The sequence below is a fragment of the Trichosurus vulpecula genome, chromosome 1, assembly GCF_011100635.1.
Source record: "Trichosurus vulpecula isolate mTriVul1 chromosome 1, mTriVul1.pri, whole genome shotgun sequence".
NCBI classification, from domain to species: Eukaryota; Metazoa; Chordata; class Mammalia; order Diprotodontia; family Phalangeridae; genus Trichosurus; species Trichosurus vulpecula.
Genome location: NC_050573.1, coordinates 400768736 through 400785497, shown reverse-complemented (window position 1 = coordinate 400785497; position 16762 = coordinate 400768736). Strand labels below are relative to the sequence as shown.

The 16762-nt window shown below is 36.6% G+C and overlaps 1 protein-coding gene across 4 annotated transcripts in view; it reads left to right on the top strand.

The window, feature by feature from the left end:
- NADK2 (NAD kinase 2, mitochondrial) overlaps nucleotides 1–16762 on the top strand; it is a 57055-nt gene that overhangs the window by 13955 nt on the left and 26338 nt on the right. For all 4 annotated transcript variants that reach the window (XM_036758570.1, XM_036758555.1, XM_036758579.1 and 1 more), the window contains exons 2-6: nucleotides 166–254; nucleotides 1162–1250; nucleotides 2759–2840; nucleotides 7157–7240; nucleotides 9181–9317. In XM_036758570.1, coding sequence (XP_036614465.1) covers nucleotides 166–254; nucleotides 1162–1250; nucleotides 2759–2840; nucleotides 7157–7240; nucleotides 9181–9317 — 481 coding nt within the window. The remainder of the gene's footprint in view (nucleotides 1–165; nucleotides 255–1161; nucleotides 1251–2758; nucleotides 2841–7156; nucleotides 7241–9180; nucleotides 9318–16762) is intronic.

Sequence of the window (16762 nt, the reverse complement as noted above, 5' to 3'; positions counted from 1 at the left end):
TTAATTTTTTAAATCCAGCTTTATAGGTAATCATAAATTCTACTATCACTGCCCCCCCTCAAATGAATTTGGCTTTATTGAAGTGAATATAAAGTTTTATATTGCACCTGGATTTTTTAAGACATTTTTCATCTAATACCATAATGGATAATTTTTTTTCTATAGCTTGCACTAAAAGGATCCAGCTACAATGGACTACTTGAGCGACATCATATTCATACCAGGAATGTGGAGCATATTCTGGATAGTTTACGGTAAGACTAATTGGAATGACCTTTTGGCTCCTGGGCTTCCAAACTTTTATGTATTAAATTGCCAAACCTGGGTCCCAGTGAAGTTAAGGGGCTTATCCAAGGTCACCCAGGTCATAAGTTATAGAGATAATATTTGAACCCAAGTTCTCTGACTTTCAATCTAGGATAGTACTCCTTTCACTGCGTAATGCTAACCCTAGCCCAGCCCTTTAAGGTTAGCAACCAGAGGAGTTATACTATGGATAGCAGTTGGAAATTCAAAAACTAGATCTGTGAGCTTTTTCAAAAGTTAGTGTCATTAATTGTAAATAATTGTCATTATTGTCATTTTATTTTTCGTTTTAAAAAAGTAATCTGTAAACTAAGAAGAAAATTCTTAAGAAAAATTTATAGTGATAAATAATCATTCTGATTGTACAGCACCTAAGTAATCTATTGTAGATGAATGTAACTGGTGTCAAAATCACAGAAAATTTAGGATATAGCAATATGGCTAAATGAGGTTGTATGTTTGTTATTTGAAACAGCAGCGTAATAGCATTCCATACTGAAATTCAGGGACTGCTGATCAAGTTTTATGCTTCTTTCTTTCCTCTCCTAACTTGTAAGGCTTTTGTTAATTTCCTTTTCCTTAATATATCAGAGTAGTCAGAAGTAAAGTGAAATCAAGCTGTTCAATTTTGGTATTTTCTAAGGGTTTTTTGGTTGGTTAAGGAAGTCAACCTAATCCCCAAATCTTAGTTAATAGTTAAAACATGACTCCGCCTTACTATTTTGTGTTTTATTCTGGAAAATTTGAAGTAATGAATACTATTGATAATAATGCTAATGAATAATGAATACTATTACTACATAATAATTGTAGTAAGATTTTGTTCCTTATATTCATCTTTCTTGTACCTCTTAGGAATGAGGGGATTGAAGTTCGTTTAGTGAAGAGGAGAGAGTATGATGAAGAGACTGTTCAATGGGCAGATGCTGTTATAGCTGCAGGAGGTAATATTCTTATAGGACAAGCATGGTGGAAGATATAGAAACATGTATTTGAAAATACACCATAGCCTTGCATAGTAGAGCTGTCAAAGCCATATGAGATGATTATGACTTCTCAGCAATTCAGGAGCCAAAACATAGGTGCCTTATGGAGAATTTTGCATTATTATTGTCAAAGAATGAAAGTATTTAACATATATTGTGAGTCAAATAGTTTTTTGGAGTAATTAGAATTTACATATATCAACTTTTTCTTTTAAAAGCAAACTTGGTTTGTAAAAATAGTTTGTTTTGTAAAATTAATTTGGAAAAATTGCGCAACTCTCTACTTTCCCACCCCAAAAGGAACAAAGACAAAAAGCCACACACACATCCAACTCTGCTTCATGCTTTATTTGGCTGCCAAAATAACCTTCTTAAGCCCAGTTCTGACTGTGTCACCATCCCCCTCCCCCACATTCAGTAAACTTCAATGGTTTTCTCTTACTTCCAGGATCTTCTCTGTTTGGCTTTTATAGCTCTTTACAACCTGGTTCCTTCTTCCCTTCCCAGTCTTGTTACACTTTAGTATCTTCCATATACTCGTGATCCAGTAACACTGGCCTTAGTCCCTTACACAAGGTAGTACCTTCAGCTAAGCGGTGCAAAGGATAGAATGCTGTAGTGGGAATCAGGAAGACCTGAGTTTGAATCCAGCCCCAGACACTTAACTAGCTGTGTAACTGTGGGCAAATCACTTAACCTCTCTTTGGCTCAGTTTCCTTGTCTGTAAAATGGAGATAACAACAGCACCTCCCTCTTAGGGTTGTTGTGAGGATATAATGAAAAACTTTAAAGTTCTGTATAGATGACAGCAGCGTCGTCGTTTTTATCCTGACCTTGTGCCTTTTCACTGGCTGTGCCTCATACCTGCTGTCTGCCTCTTCATCTCTGTCTTCTGGCCTCCTTCTTCATAGGCTGAGTTTAGCAAAAAGGTCTTTCCAGTGTCTGAGAGGATACTCCTCATCCCTGCTCCCTCCATTCCATAAGGTCTTCTCTCTGAGATTGCCTTCCGCTTACACTGAATATATTTTGTATCTCGTAGTTATTGGAGTGTTTTCTCTTCTTTAGAATGTGAACTTTTTGAGGGCAAGAACAATGTCTTTGTCTTCCTTTGTATCCCCACTTCTTAGTATGATGCCTGCCATGTAGTAACTGCTTAATAAGTGCTTGTTGGATGATTGATACTTGAGTTGGTTATTGATCACATGCAAAGACACTAAGGGTGATATTGTCAGAGAGATCTGCAGCAGATTGTTCTTGTTAATTGTAGAATATTTCCTCATCAAGTGAGTGAACAGGTAAGGGTTTTGGTAATCAACAAATGGGAATAAGAAGGAAGATAAGGAGATAAAACATGTTGGGGAGGAGTGGGCAAGGGATGACAAAAGAGAAAATAGTACCTGAATTTTGGTCTCAACAACTGATTTTAATACATGTAATGGGTAATTTTGCCTTATGATGTTTCCTAGGTGATGGCACAATGCTACTGGCAGCCAGTAAGATCTTGGACAGGTTTAAACCAGTTATTGGAGTAAACACTGATCCAGAAAGGTAAGAAAACATAGGAAAATAAATTCCTTGTTAAAAATGAATGAAAATTGCTAAATAAGAAAATTCTGTCAATTCATGCTGATTCATGCACGTTGATTCTCATGTATCAGGAGTTAGTCTTTTACTTCCTGCTCCAAGCTACTATGTTGGTAATTTGGGTTGGGGCCATAACCGTAAAATGAGAAGTATTTTTTGGAAGCCTAGCTCTATTCTTGGTTTTTAAGCTGGTATGGAATGGAGCTGGAGTCCAAAATCTGGACTCTTGCCCAGAGAGTTGGGCATTCCCTTTAGTGTAGTTCCCTTTCATTCAGCTGGTTCCGAGTAATATCTCATTCATGGGAGGAAGGTATGGTTCTAGCTGGATTGGGTGGTGGAGAATCCTCACTGAGGGGAGAGCTAGTTTCCACAGTGGGAATCTTTTTTGCCAAGTTAGTTTGGAGGGTGAGAGCCTGTCTGCATCAGTAATTACTTCAGAGAGTAGTGCTTGAGGTAGCTGAGTACTGGAGAATCCTGTTGTGGTGAATATGTGGATTCCTTTCCCCTTGTCAAGAAGCCGTTTTAACCCAGATATAGGAAAGAGTGCCTTGCCCTTAACTAAGCTGATCATGTTATCTTTGTATGGGTTTACTGTAACACAGCTTCTTTGATTTGCCTACTCAGTAGGTAATTTGAGTGCTTGCTCTTGTATCTGTAGTTTAGATTTGTGTGTACGTTTGCAACATTAAAGTGATTCTTGAAGTAATTTTTTTAAGTAATTTTTAAATGGTAATTTTTCCCACAATTTATGAAAATCTCTTCTTAATCAGAAAACTCTGGTTATCACTAATTTGTGTAAACCAATGAGATATGTGGAAATGGTGTAGCATAGCCATGATGATATCCCATTTTATCTGGTTTTGGACATGGAATAATTCAGAAGGGCTCATAAGAGGTTATGCATTCTGTCTTCTTGCCTTCAGGCACAAAGGTAGCTAAACCTTTGTTAAGCTACTTGCTTTACTTGATATCTCTTAGGAACGAGTTGTGGTATCAGTCTTTAAAATCCATCTTCATTTCCTTCTGCTACAATTTTATTCCACTTCTGAATATTCAGTTAATTCATTTTGGTGTTTATAAGTCACATGACAGCAAAATAGGCTCAGTAGAATGGGGTAAAGAATGGAGAAAAATACAGGCTGGAGCTAAGAACGCTATGTCACTGAAGACAAATGACCACGCAACAAAGATATATATTTGTAGATGTGTCTGTATGTTCTGGATAATGCAAGAATGACAGCAAATTTGGAAAGAACTTTATACATGTGAAGTGCTGTGTGTGTGTAAAACTAGTCCAGTGCTATGTAAAAAGAACTCTTATTATGGTTGTTGCTTAATTACTTATTTAACAAAAGCCTCATTGATTATTGCCCTTAATGAAAGGATGCCTGACCCTTGAAATGAGGTACAAATATAAAACCTATGACATTCAAACATATATTGATTCCTTTTTTGCCTTAGCCCATAGCTGATTTTTGTAACCAAATTCAGACATGGATTGTCTGACATAGGTCAATCAAGTCTAATTAATGTAACAACTTATTCAGCTTAATATTCCTTTTCTTCCTTATCTTACTTTTCTCGTTGTCCCTGCCTAAGTACAGAGCCACAGGTCCCATCCTGCTTTAAGGCTCTTCAGAAGCCTTTGTGGCTGGCTGCTCCCCCCATTGTCTGTAGGACTCTGGTAGGGAGCTGGAGTAGAGGCAAGCTAGAAGCTATATTATTCTGCCTGAGGAGTAGGATCCTGGAACTTCCAGCCCAAATAAGGGCTATAGCCTTTGGCTATGTGGCAGCATAGACTAGTGATGAGCCTATGGCTATATTGCTGTTATGGACAGGATTGAGGAGAATGGAGGCTGGGGCCTGCAGCTCTGTACTAGCCCAGGGATTGTGGAACAGGGATGATTTGACAGCTCTGTTGTTCTGACCAGAGAGCAGAGCCCAGATTTGGCCCACAGATTGAGGCTTGGATCTTGTAGTTGAATAAGCAGGGCAGGGAGCCAAGAGTAGGGGTGAGCCTACAGTTGTGTTGCTTTGAAACTGCAGAGTCTTCTGACTAGCTGACTGAGCCTAGGACCAGCGGCTGTCTATTTATGCTCCATTCAGAATGGGAAACCTGCAAAGCTCAGAATGGAGGGCAGTGATAAGACTATGCCGTAGACCAGAGTTTGTAATTCATTGGCATGAGTCCCTCCTGAGATCCTTGAAGAAGACAGCACTCAATCTTAGAAGAAAGTAGAAGAACCTCATATAACAGATCAGGAAGAAACAAGGCCCCAGCGTTCCCTCCAAAAGTACAGGAAGGCACTGAGATTAAGTAGACCTGAGAAAGGCTTCCCACAGAAGGTGTGATTTGAATGTAGTAGTTTGCATGTTGTCTCCCCTATTAGATTCTTAGCTCTTTGAGAGCAGGGACTAATTTTTGCCTTTCTTTGTATCTCCAGCTCTTTTTAAAATTCTTGGCACATTACTAGGCATTTAATAAATGACAGTTGACTGACTGTAGTGAAATAACTCTAAGGTTTAGAGCTAGATGGGTTCTCAGTGGTCATCTGGCCCAGTTTCCCTCCTTTATAAAAGTGGCACCCACAGCCAGAGAAGTTAAGTCACAGGTAGTAGATGGCAGAGCTAGTTCTGGCTTTGTGAGTCATGTTTATTCTTGCTCAGCTGAGACAAATTGGTTGTATAGAGAACTTTAAAAGAAAGAAAGTTAAGTCTTTATAGTGTTTAAGGTTTTAATAGGGCATATGCAGTGGTGGGATTCAGCCAGTTTGTGCCGGCTCGCTAGAACTGGTACTTAATTTTTAGGTTGGGTTCCCCGAACCAGTTGCCAGTGGAGGCAGGGCCTGTGCCCTCCAGGTCAGCATGGGGGGTGGTGCCTCAGCTCAGAGCTGGTTGTTAATTCATTTGAATCCCACTACTGGGTGTATGTATTCTCATAGAGAGCAGGACATGAATTGTGGGGAAGCTTAGGTAGGACTGCATGAGTAACTGGTATCTTATGTTCTCTTTATTGGGAATAAAAAAAGTGAGGTTTTTTTTGTTTTTTATATGCAGTTACTTTAAAGACTTTGTGATTATATCTCGTTTCCAGATTTAATCCAAATTTTTTGGGGAGTTCCTAACTAGGCGCTTTCTCAATTAACATGATTCGTTATCTGAATATTTTCTTAATTATTTAGAAAGAAGAGGTTGCTCACATAACATAGATATCACTAGGAAGTATATAATAGAAGAGTAGTTTTCTGTTTACCCTAATTACATTCTGTCTGTAGGGTAGGAAAAATTTTTAATTCTGTTAAGCTTTTGTTTTCTTCATAGGGCTTATCTTTGCCCAAAGCAATAAATATAATCAAGAGTTAACTTTATAGAGGTTCTAAATTTGTCAAGATTATTCCTCAGCTCTTAGGCTTCTGTTACTAAAAATTCATCTCGGACAGTTGACACACTTACTGGCTGTGTGACCTTGGGCAAGTCACTTAACTCCAATTGCCCTGCCTTCTCCCCTCCCCCCCCCCCAAAAAAATCTCTTGTTACACATTGATACCACTGTTACACTGATTCACATTTAACTATCTTCTACAGAATTTTTATTTTGGAGGTAGATGAGGTGATGTATGCCAATATTTCTTGCTACAGGGTTACAGGAGGCTGAGGATCACTTGAACATGGGAGCTCTGAGTTGTAGTAAAGTTAGAGCCAAATGGAAATCCACACTAGTATAGTGAGGCCTTGAGAATGAAGGGTCATGAAACAAACTAAGTAAATGAAAACAGTCCAGGTTGAAAATGGAGCAAGTCACAGTTTCTGTGCCAATTAGCAATGGGGTCAGGCCTGTCCAAGGCTACTTCACTTCCATTCTGGGTGAAGTAGGAAGACTCAATCTCAAAAAAAAAAAAAAAAAAAAGGTATTCTTAGTTTTGGTCTTCCATTAATTTTAAATAACTTATAATAAGATCTAGCATGAATTCTTTAAGAATGTGTAGCCTTTTATTAACATCACCTTCAATTTTAATTTGATGTAGACATTAAATATTACTATATATTATATACCATATATTAAATATTACTATGCTATTATTTTTACATTGTGTTTAGATTTTAATTTTAAATTAGTTTGCTATTGTCTTATATGGAAAATAAGAGTTTATTTTACAAGATAAAATACAACTTAATATAAATGTTAAAATGTTCTACCTAATTCTTGATGCTAATACTCTTACAAATGAAAGATCTCTCTTTTTTCTCTTCCCCAACCCTACTAAATCTATAAAACAAAGGTCTGAGGGTCATTTATGCCTGCCTGTGCGATATACACACTCCTTTCCAGAAGCACTACAGAAGCTTTATCGTGGTGAGTTCAGGTAGGATTATCTTGTTAGCCTTTTTACGTTTATAAAAACATACTCTTGAGATAAACTTTTATAAGTAGAAATTATTTCATGGAAAAGTATAAGTAGTTTAAAACCACTGAACATGAACTGGGTAACTTGATACAATACTAATTATATTACGTTTTCAAATTAGTCATTTTAAAAGGTAACTGTTTAACTGAGTCACCATAGTAAAGTGTGTGCAATTTGCCTTCCCTCAGTCCTACTTAGGAATAATTAAAATTATGGCCATGACAAATATTTGATATGTGATTTTAATGTAGCTGCTAGTAGTAGTTTCACTGCATTTAAAGAGGTTGATTGTTTTTTTTTTATTATTTATTTCATTCAACATTCATTTCCACTAGATTTTGAGTTCCAAATTTTCTCCCCCCTTACTTTCTTGTAGGGCAAGATGGATTTCTATACCCCATTGCCTGTGTATATTATTTCCCAGTTGCATGTAAAAACAGTTCTTAACATTTGTTTTTAAAACTTTGGGTTCCAAATTCTCCTCTTTCTTCCCTCCCCACCTTACCTTATTGAGAAGGTAAGCAATTCAATATAGGTTATACATGTGTAGTTATGCAAAACACTTCATAATAGTCATGTGAAAGACTATATTTGCCTCCATCCTGTCCCGACCCCCATTCTATTTTCTCCTTTGACCCTGTCCCTTTTCAAAAGTGTTTGCTTCTGACTACCCCTTCCCCCAATCTGCCTTCCCTTCTATTATCCACCCCCTCTTATCCCCTTCCCCTGTACTTTCCTGTAGGGCAGGATAACCACTTGAGTGTGTTATTCCCTCCTTAAGCCAAATCTGGTGAGAGTGTGGTTCACTCATTCCCTTTTGTCTCCCCCCTCTTCTCCATTGTGACAGCTTTTTTTGCCTTAGAGGCTGATTCTTTACTTAATGCACTTTATTACATGTTTGTAGTAGTTTAGTAGGTCATATAGCTGAAATTATTGGCTAGAACTGGGTTTTTCATTTTTCTGTGATTTCATTTTCTTTTGTTCCAGTTTGCCTTGATAAATAAGAATAGTTGAGCTTTTTTAAAATTCTAATTCTAGTGCTGCTCTTCATGCCCCATCTTGACTTTTCAGATACTTCCCTCTCACTCTAGTAAGTAATGGTAGTAATGGTTACACTTACAAAGTTCTAGGTAGCTAGATAAGTCAAGAAGAAGGCCCAAATTTATTTGAAGGTGACCAGGTTAGTCTTGGAATTTTATATTTTTCTAGGATAGTTCTTATACACTGAGGAAACTATTCCCTGGAGTATTCATAAAGCCACATTAAATCTAATTTAACTATTTGGTATTAGTTTAATTACTGCTCAAGTATGTCAGCTAATATTCTTGTCCCTTCAAAGAGTTTGGGTACCTTTCTGAAATATTTATACCAAAGAAGAAACTTTCTTAGAATGATCTTTAGCATTAAATTTTATGTGTGTGTGTGTGTGCGCGCGCGCGTGCGCGTGTACACACTTTTTGTGTCTATTCTTGAAATTGGCATTAAAGCATTGGGGAATGAAAACTTGAGGGAGGTTTAATTAAGTAGAAGTTTCATTTAAATTACTATTTAAATTTAAATGCACTGTATTGTTATCTCAATTAGAACTGGAGTTCAGGAAACATTGCTTAGTTATGTTAATGAGGTAACAATAGATTTTTGAACAGACTTCATATATCTTTCCTTAATAAATCCATTTAGGATTTTCAGAGAGAAAAAGATATAATTTTGCTTTTAAGGGACACTCTACCTTAAATAGGCCACCTCTTGACTTTTCTTCAGTTTGTTTTTTCATGTATAAATATTTTATTCATAAAATGATTGGTTTTTGTATATTTGATGTAATTGTTTCAATATATAATCTCTATTGTACTCACGTATGCTGCTCTCAAATTAGTCTTTTTTTTCCCTCCTCCAAGGTGGCTATGGAGGCAGCGAATCAGGTTATATCTTGAAGGAACTGGAATAAACCCAATTCCTGTAGATCTCCATGAACAGCAACTGAGTTTGGATCAACACAGCAAGGCCCTCAACAGTACGAGAATCCATGATCAGAGTAGGTTAATGGAGTTAAGGATGTTGTCAGTATTACACTCCTTTTAAGGTTACGTTGGCTTTTTGTTTTCCATTTTGAGATTACGTTAACTATTTTTTTTATTTGTCTATTTTGAGGTACTTTTTATTGCTTAAATAAAGTACTTAAAACTGTTAAGAGAATGCTCCATAGAATAGTCAGGAGACTTTAGTTATGAATGCTTTTTGGGGCTAAATATAGATTTTTTTCCTTCATTTATGATTTCTCTTTTTTCCCTATTAACATAAATAATTAAGAATTGGATGTATCTTTTTTTCCCAGCAGAAGCTGAGCATAGATTTTTCAACTACTTATCATAGATGCTGCCTTCACATGTATTTCCTTCCAACTTTGACATTTCGTTGCACCACGTTTATTTTTGACTTTCACAAATAATAGCTCTTTCACCCCAACTTATTCTTTCTCTAACCCATCTCTCAAGATTTCTATTGAAGTCCCAGCTATCCTCAATTTGGCCATAACTTCAGAGTCATTCCAGACTCTTAACTCTTTCTTACGTCTATCACTGTCCACTCAGACTTGGCTTCCATTCTCTCCTCTCTCCAATTCATGTTCAGCACAACTGCCAAAGTTTTTTTTTTCATAAGTCTTACTATCTGTCGTTTACTCAGAGTTACCTCTTGCATTTAGGATAAAATATATAAAATTTATAACCCTCTACATTCTAGTTCCATCTTTCCTTTCCAGTAATATCTCACATTGCTTCAGTTGAAACACTCCAGCATGATTGCACTACTAACTGTACCTCAAACTAGTGCTCTGTCTCCTGTCCCCATACATTTGTACCAGTACCATATTTTATGCTTGAATTTCACTACCTCTTCATTTTATCTCTTGGAATCTCCTTCCTTCAAGGATAAGTTCAGATGTTGAGTCTTCCCTAAAGTCTTTCTGATTGCTAGAACTCTTTCCCTTCTCAAATTACCTTGTATTTATCTTTATAAGGTCAGTATCCCTCCAGTAGAAAATAAGTTCCCTGAACTCGGGTGATTTTGTTTTTGTCTTGTGTCTCCACTGCCTAACACAAATGCCTTCTAAATTCCAAATATTTTGTAAATGTCTGTTTAATTGAATGATGATTTGGAGGCCGCACATAGTCTAGTACAGGGGTGGGGAACCTGTGACCTTGAAGCCACATGTGACCCTCTAGGTCCTCAAGTTCAGGCCTTTGAATTCAAACTTCACAGAACAAATCCCCTTAATAAAAGGATTTGTTCTGTAAAACTTGGACTTGGTCAAAAGGCTATACCCAAGAACACAGAAGGCCAAATGTGGCCTTGAGGCCAAAGGTTCCCCAACCCTGACATTTTACTGACATTCAAGTAAAATTAAGTACTTACAGGAGAATGTTAGCTGTTTAAAAGGGAGGGTCTATTTTATTTCTGTCTTGATGTTCCCAGTAAGTAGCACAGTGCCTGACGCATTATAGGCACTTAATATATGTTGAATGAATTGAGTACATGTCTTTACTTCACTGAATTTAGCTAAGCTGTTGCTGGGCTGTTACATTTGAATCTTTTACAATTAGGAAGGACCTGCTGGAGTCCACATTGTAATGGAATGGGCTAGGATAATACAGGATTACTTATGTACTATCAAAGGACATTGCAGTTAGACTTTTGTGGATAGACCTTTAAATATATAAAAGCTTTCTCTTTATCCCTACTATCTGCATGACATGTAACTCCTTTGAAATAAAAATCTCAGTGAGTATATGTAGACTTGTCTTCTGGGTTATATGTTTTAGTTCATTTTATTGCAGATGTTTTGAGGTGTCTCAATTACAAATATATTTTTCTATCTAGAGAAAACTAATATTAGTAGAATTACAGATGGATATATCTTCAGTCATATGTTGTGGTAAATAGTTTTGTACTTAAATTTTTTCCTCTATAATTTTATCCTTGGTGTATTGTAAGAACAAATCTGGAGACATGGTAGGGCACTTGGAGGTAAGAGCAGCCCTATTTGTTAAAATTTTAATTAAGCCCACTTAATCACTGTTCTGTGGGAAATCTTTTTTGCTGCAATGGATCTCTGATTGATCTCAGGCCACAGTAGCAGTGTTTAACAATTAAAAGGCATCATTCTAACCCTTCCAACTGCTAAAAAGGCGTACATTGGCAATGGAGGAAGGGCAGAGAAATTTAACAGGCATAAAAGAGACATTTTAAAAGATGGAACCACCCTATTCTAAACTAGAGAACAGGGAGGGTATATCTTAATTTTCCCTTTATCCTCCCTCGGATGTACTCAAATACATTCATGATCTCATCAGCTTAGATGCGCCCTTCATTGATCAAGATCACAAATGATCCATGCCTGCTCATCCTCTGTGATCCCTCTTTGTCCTTCCCATAAGTTCACTGATGGAGGCTTTTTTGTTGGCTTCTTAAGAATACTAGTGGGAGCACTTATACTATCCACCTGTTTTTCACCCATCTTCTTTTATGATTGTGTATTTTAAGATGCTGATGATATCCTTTACTTCTCTTCTTTAAAGTTCTTTCTTTTACATTGTAGCCTACTCATATCTCCCATTCGTGCCCCCATTGCCCTGTGTGTGATGTTCATTTTCAGGTTTTTGAGGCTATGTTTCTTGTCTCATAGCTATGTAACAACATCAGTAGAATATTGGTATTAAAAAAAATGAGTTGTTTCTGGAAGAAGGTTGGGATCATTAATGGAGTTTTTCAGTTTCCTAGAGGCAATTTAGCCTAACTTTGAGCCCAGCACAATGTCTCTTTGTCTTATCTGTTCCAGATATCCATGAGTGAAAAAGCTCTTCATGTCATAATTTAGGCAGTAGACAATCTTCAAACATCTGATTTTTCCTTTGTGGATTGTCAGATCAAATTCTTGAGTCATTATGACTCTTTTTCAGGAGGCTCAGTAATGGTTCTAGGGCTTGAACCAACATGATGTCATCCGCAAATAGGAAAAAGTGAACGAATTCTTAATCATTCATAGAGCTTCCCTCTTAAACTTGCACTTGGCTGGGGCTCCTGACATCAAAGGGAAAAGCGCTTTTGTTGAAAATCCCCTCATTTTATAAGTCTCCTGATGTTTGTTGACTTTCAGGTCATAAACAAAGTTATTTGTATCTTTCAAGAAATCTTGAAAGATGTTATATGGATGAGAGAGATAACTTGCTGGAAGAGAGCTTATTAATTTGGCATTTAACTCAACTAAATTAAATGCTTTTTAAAAAAATCAAACAGTAAGCACTAGGGAAACTTCTATTCTTTGTATTTTTCAGGCAGTTGTGCAATGGTAAAGATGTGATCTGCTATAGAATATCGTTTACAAAAATCTACCTTTTCTCTACTACTACCCTAATTGTGGATATGTATATAGGTGATTCTCTTTCAGTGTATTTACACAAATGTTTATAGAATGCCTTTAATGAACTCGACCATCCCTCAAAGAGCTTGCATCTTTTAATCTCATAGGATTAGGATCTGGGCCTGTTATTTCACTGGTGTATGCAGCTTTACCAATGGAGGTCAGCACCTTTTTGAAACTGTCTGGGTTGTTTAGAGCACTAAGAGGTTGTGATTTGCCCAAGGTCACAGAACCATGTGATTTTCTCTGTTAGAGATAAGACCTGAAACCAGATTTTTCTGGTTTCTAGGCCAGTTCTCTATTCACTACGCTTCTGTGTATTTTGATATAAATAAGCATATATGTTGATAGCTGTTTGATGTTCTCACAGTCATCTTTTTTGGTATTAGTTAGGTGTAAACTTTTTTCTATGCCTTCAGTATTTTTTTCCTCCTTCAGTTACCTTGTGAGTCAATCCTTTCCTACTTTCATAGTTGTCACTCCTCATAGATTTCTTCCTTGTGTTCCCTTGCCCTTATCTTGCTGCTTTTACTTTTCTTTGCTTTAAGCCTTAAAATTTTTTCTCTGTGGATTGAGTGAATTTTATCTTCATAAATAACTTTTCATTTTTACCTTTGAGAACTTTTTCTGTGTTTGAAAAATAAAATATAGATCAACAATCTGTCCTATAATTGGATGGCTGGCTATAGCACATCTAAGATTGTGATGTTAGAATACCAAGTGTGGCACTTTTATAGTGTTATGCACTTACATTACTTTCATTTAAGAATATTGTGTGTATGTATATCATGTACATATACATATACACACATATATAGATATCCCTTCTGCCTCTTCACCCAGCAAGCATCCCATGTGTATTTTTTTTAAAGTCAACAAACATTTATTAAGCACTTGCTATGTACCAGATGCTAATAATATAATTCTATTTAGTAAACATTTATCAAGTGTCTACTAAATAGTAACTGTCTATTTTTTAGCCAGCAACCCTTCCCCTCCCAGTTTGATTTTTTTTTTTTTTTTTTTGGATTAAAGGGGCCATCCTTTGACTCACTTCTTTTTTTTTTTTAACATTCTTTTATTTTTTTTGAGTGTACGTTTTTAAGAGGAAAAAAGGAGTTCTGCAGAATCATTCAACACATTAGTTAGTTGTGTCTGACAGCAATACACAGTATGAAGTATACTTCAAGTCCCTTTTCTCTGTAATGAAAGGATAAAGGTAAATTTTCAGTATTTCTTTTTTAAAAATGTTTTAAAATTTATTTTTAGTTTTTATTCACTTCCATAAGATTTTGAGTTCCAGATTTTCTCCCCATCTCTACCCTCCCCACCCCAAAACAGCATGCATTCTGATTACCCCTTCCCCCAATCTACCCTCCCTTCTATTACACCCTGCTCCCTTCTCTTATCCCCTTCCCCTTCTATTTTCCTATAGGGCAATATAGATTTATGTGCCCCATTGCCTGTATATCTTATTTCCTAGTAGCACGTAAAAACAATTTTTAACATTTTTTTAAAACTTTTGAGTCCCAAATTCTCTCCTTTTCTCCCTCCCCACCCACCCTCATTGAGAAGGCAAGCAATTCAATATAAGTATACATGTGTAGTCATGCAAAACACTTCATAATTGTCATGTTGTGAAAGGCTATTAGTTCCCTGCATCCCATCCCACCCTCCCCCATTTATTCTGTTCTCTCCTTTGACCCTTTCCCTCCTCAAAACTGTTTGCTTCTGATTATCCCCTCCCCCAGTCTACCATCCTTTCTATCATCCCCCCCCCGCCATCAGCTTCCTTGCTACTTTTCTGTAGGGTAAGATAGATTTCCATACCCAGTTAAGTGTGTATGTTATTCTTCCTTAAGCCAAATCCTATGAGAGTAAAATTCGCTCATTCCCACTTACCTGCTCCCCTCTTCTCCTCCACTGTAAAAGCTTTTTCTTGCTTCTTTTATGTAAGATAATTTACCCCATTCTACCTTTCTCCTTCTCCCAGTATATTCCTCTCTCACCCCTTAATTTTATTTTTTAGATATCATCCCTTCATATTCAACTCACCCTGTACCCTCTGTCTATATATATATGTATATTCTCTCCAACTACCGTAATATTGAGAAAGATCTCATGAGTTACAGATAACATCTTTCCATGTAGGAATGTAACCAGTTCAACTTTAATAAGTCCCTTATGATTTCTCTTTCCTGTTTACCCTTTCATGCGTCTCTTGAGCCTTGTATTTGAAAGTCAGATTTTCTATTTAGCTCTGGTCTTTTCATCAAAAATGCTTGAAAAAGTCCTCTATTTCATTGAATGTCCGTTTTTTCCCCCTGAAGTATTATACTCAGTTTTGCTGGGTAGGTGATTCCTGGTTTTAATCCTAGCTCCTTTGACCTCCAGAATATCATATTCCAAGTCCTCTGATTCCTTAATGTAGAAGCTGCTAAGTCATGTGTTATCCTAATTGTGTTTCCACAATACTTGAATTGTTTCTTTCTGGCTGCTTTACAATATTTTCTTCTTGACCTTGGAACTCTGGAATTTGGCTACAATATTCCTAGGAGTTTTCCTTTTGAGATCTCTTTCATGAGGTGATCAGTGGATTGTGTAAATTTCTGTTTCACCCTCTGGTTCTAGAATATCAGGACAGTTTTCCTTGATAATTTATTGAAAGATGATGTCTAGCCTCTTTTTTTGATCATGGCTTTCAGGTAGTCCAATCATTTTAAAATTATCTCTCCTGGATCTATTTTCCAGGTCAGTTATTTTTCCAATCAGATATTTCACATTGTCTTCTATTTTTTCATTCTTTTGGTTTTGTTTTATAATTTCTTGATTTCTCATAGCGTCATTAGCTTCCATTTGCTCCATTCTAATTTTTAAGGAATTATTTTCTTCAGTGGTCTTTTGGACCTCCTTTTCCATTCAGCCAGTTCTGCTTTTTAAGTCATTTTTCTCCTCATTGGCTCTTTGGACCTCTTTTGTCATTTGGGTTAGTCTATTTTTAAAGGTGTTATTTTCTTCTGTATTTTTTGGGGGGGTCTTCTATAGCAAGCTGTTGACTTGTTTTTCATGATTTTCTTGCATCATTCTCATTTCGTTTTCCATTTTTTCCTCTATTTTTCTTAATTGATTTTCAAAATCTCTTGAGTTCTTCCAGGGCCTGAGACCAATTCATATTTGAAGGCTTTGGATGTAGGAGCTTTGACTTTGTTGTCTTCTTCTAGTTGTATGTTTTGATTTTCCACCAAAGTAAGATGATATTTTTGAGCTGTTTTGCTCATCTTCCCAGCCAATTACTTGACTTTTTAATTCTTTGTTAAGGTAGGGCTCTGCTTCCAGTGTGGAGGTGTTGTAACAGTCCGACTAGCAGCTGTGTTTTGTTACTTATGTGATAGTTCTTTATTTATATTTGGTTGGTACAAAAAGATAAATGAATTGGGGAACCAAGGATCACCATAACAGTGAATAGTAGGTTTAGTGTGATAAAGAATGTTGGAGAGGTAAAGAGAGATATTTAAGATTGTAATTATAGTGGAATTTCAAAGCTCCAGAGCCTTCCTGTGTTGGAGGTAGTACAGTGGTAGATGGCTAAGGCTTCTAGAGGTTGTTCCTCCTCAATTGTCACTCATCCATCAGTTCTGGTGATGTTTAAATGTTTACTCTCATTATATGGTCGTTAATATGCACCAACATAGTCCCTACCTCTATTTCTAGGCAAAAGTTACCTTCTAGTAGTCACTGTTCATGTCAAGGTTTTACTGTCTCTTCAGAATTTTTGTTTAATCTTTTCCCTTTTCACTAATTCAGCACATTTCTCAGTTCTCAGAGGATTGTCTGTGTATTAACCTACTGATACATTATTTCAACGTACTATTCATTCCAAACTACTTCTTTATTAGGCCTCTCTCACCTCAACCCATAGACTATTTACTCCCCTTAGCTATGATAAAATAAATATGGTAGAGCGAAAAGGCAGTGAGGGCCTAGTAGAGGTTAAATTTGTATTGGGTGCAATCCGTTTAATTTTGTGACTTTCTCCAGTGATACTCAGCAGTCTTGGAGCA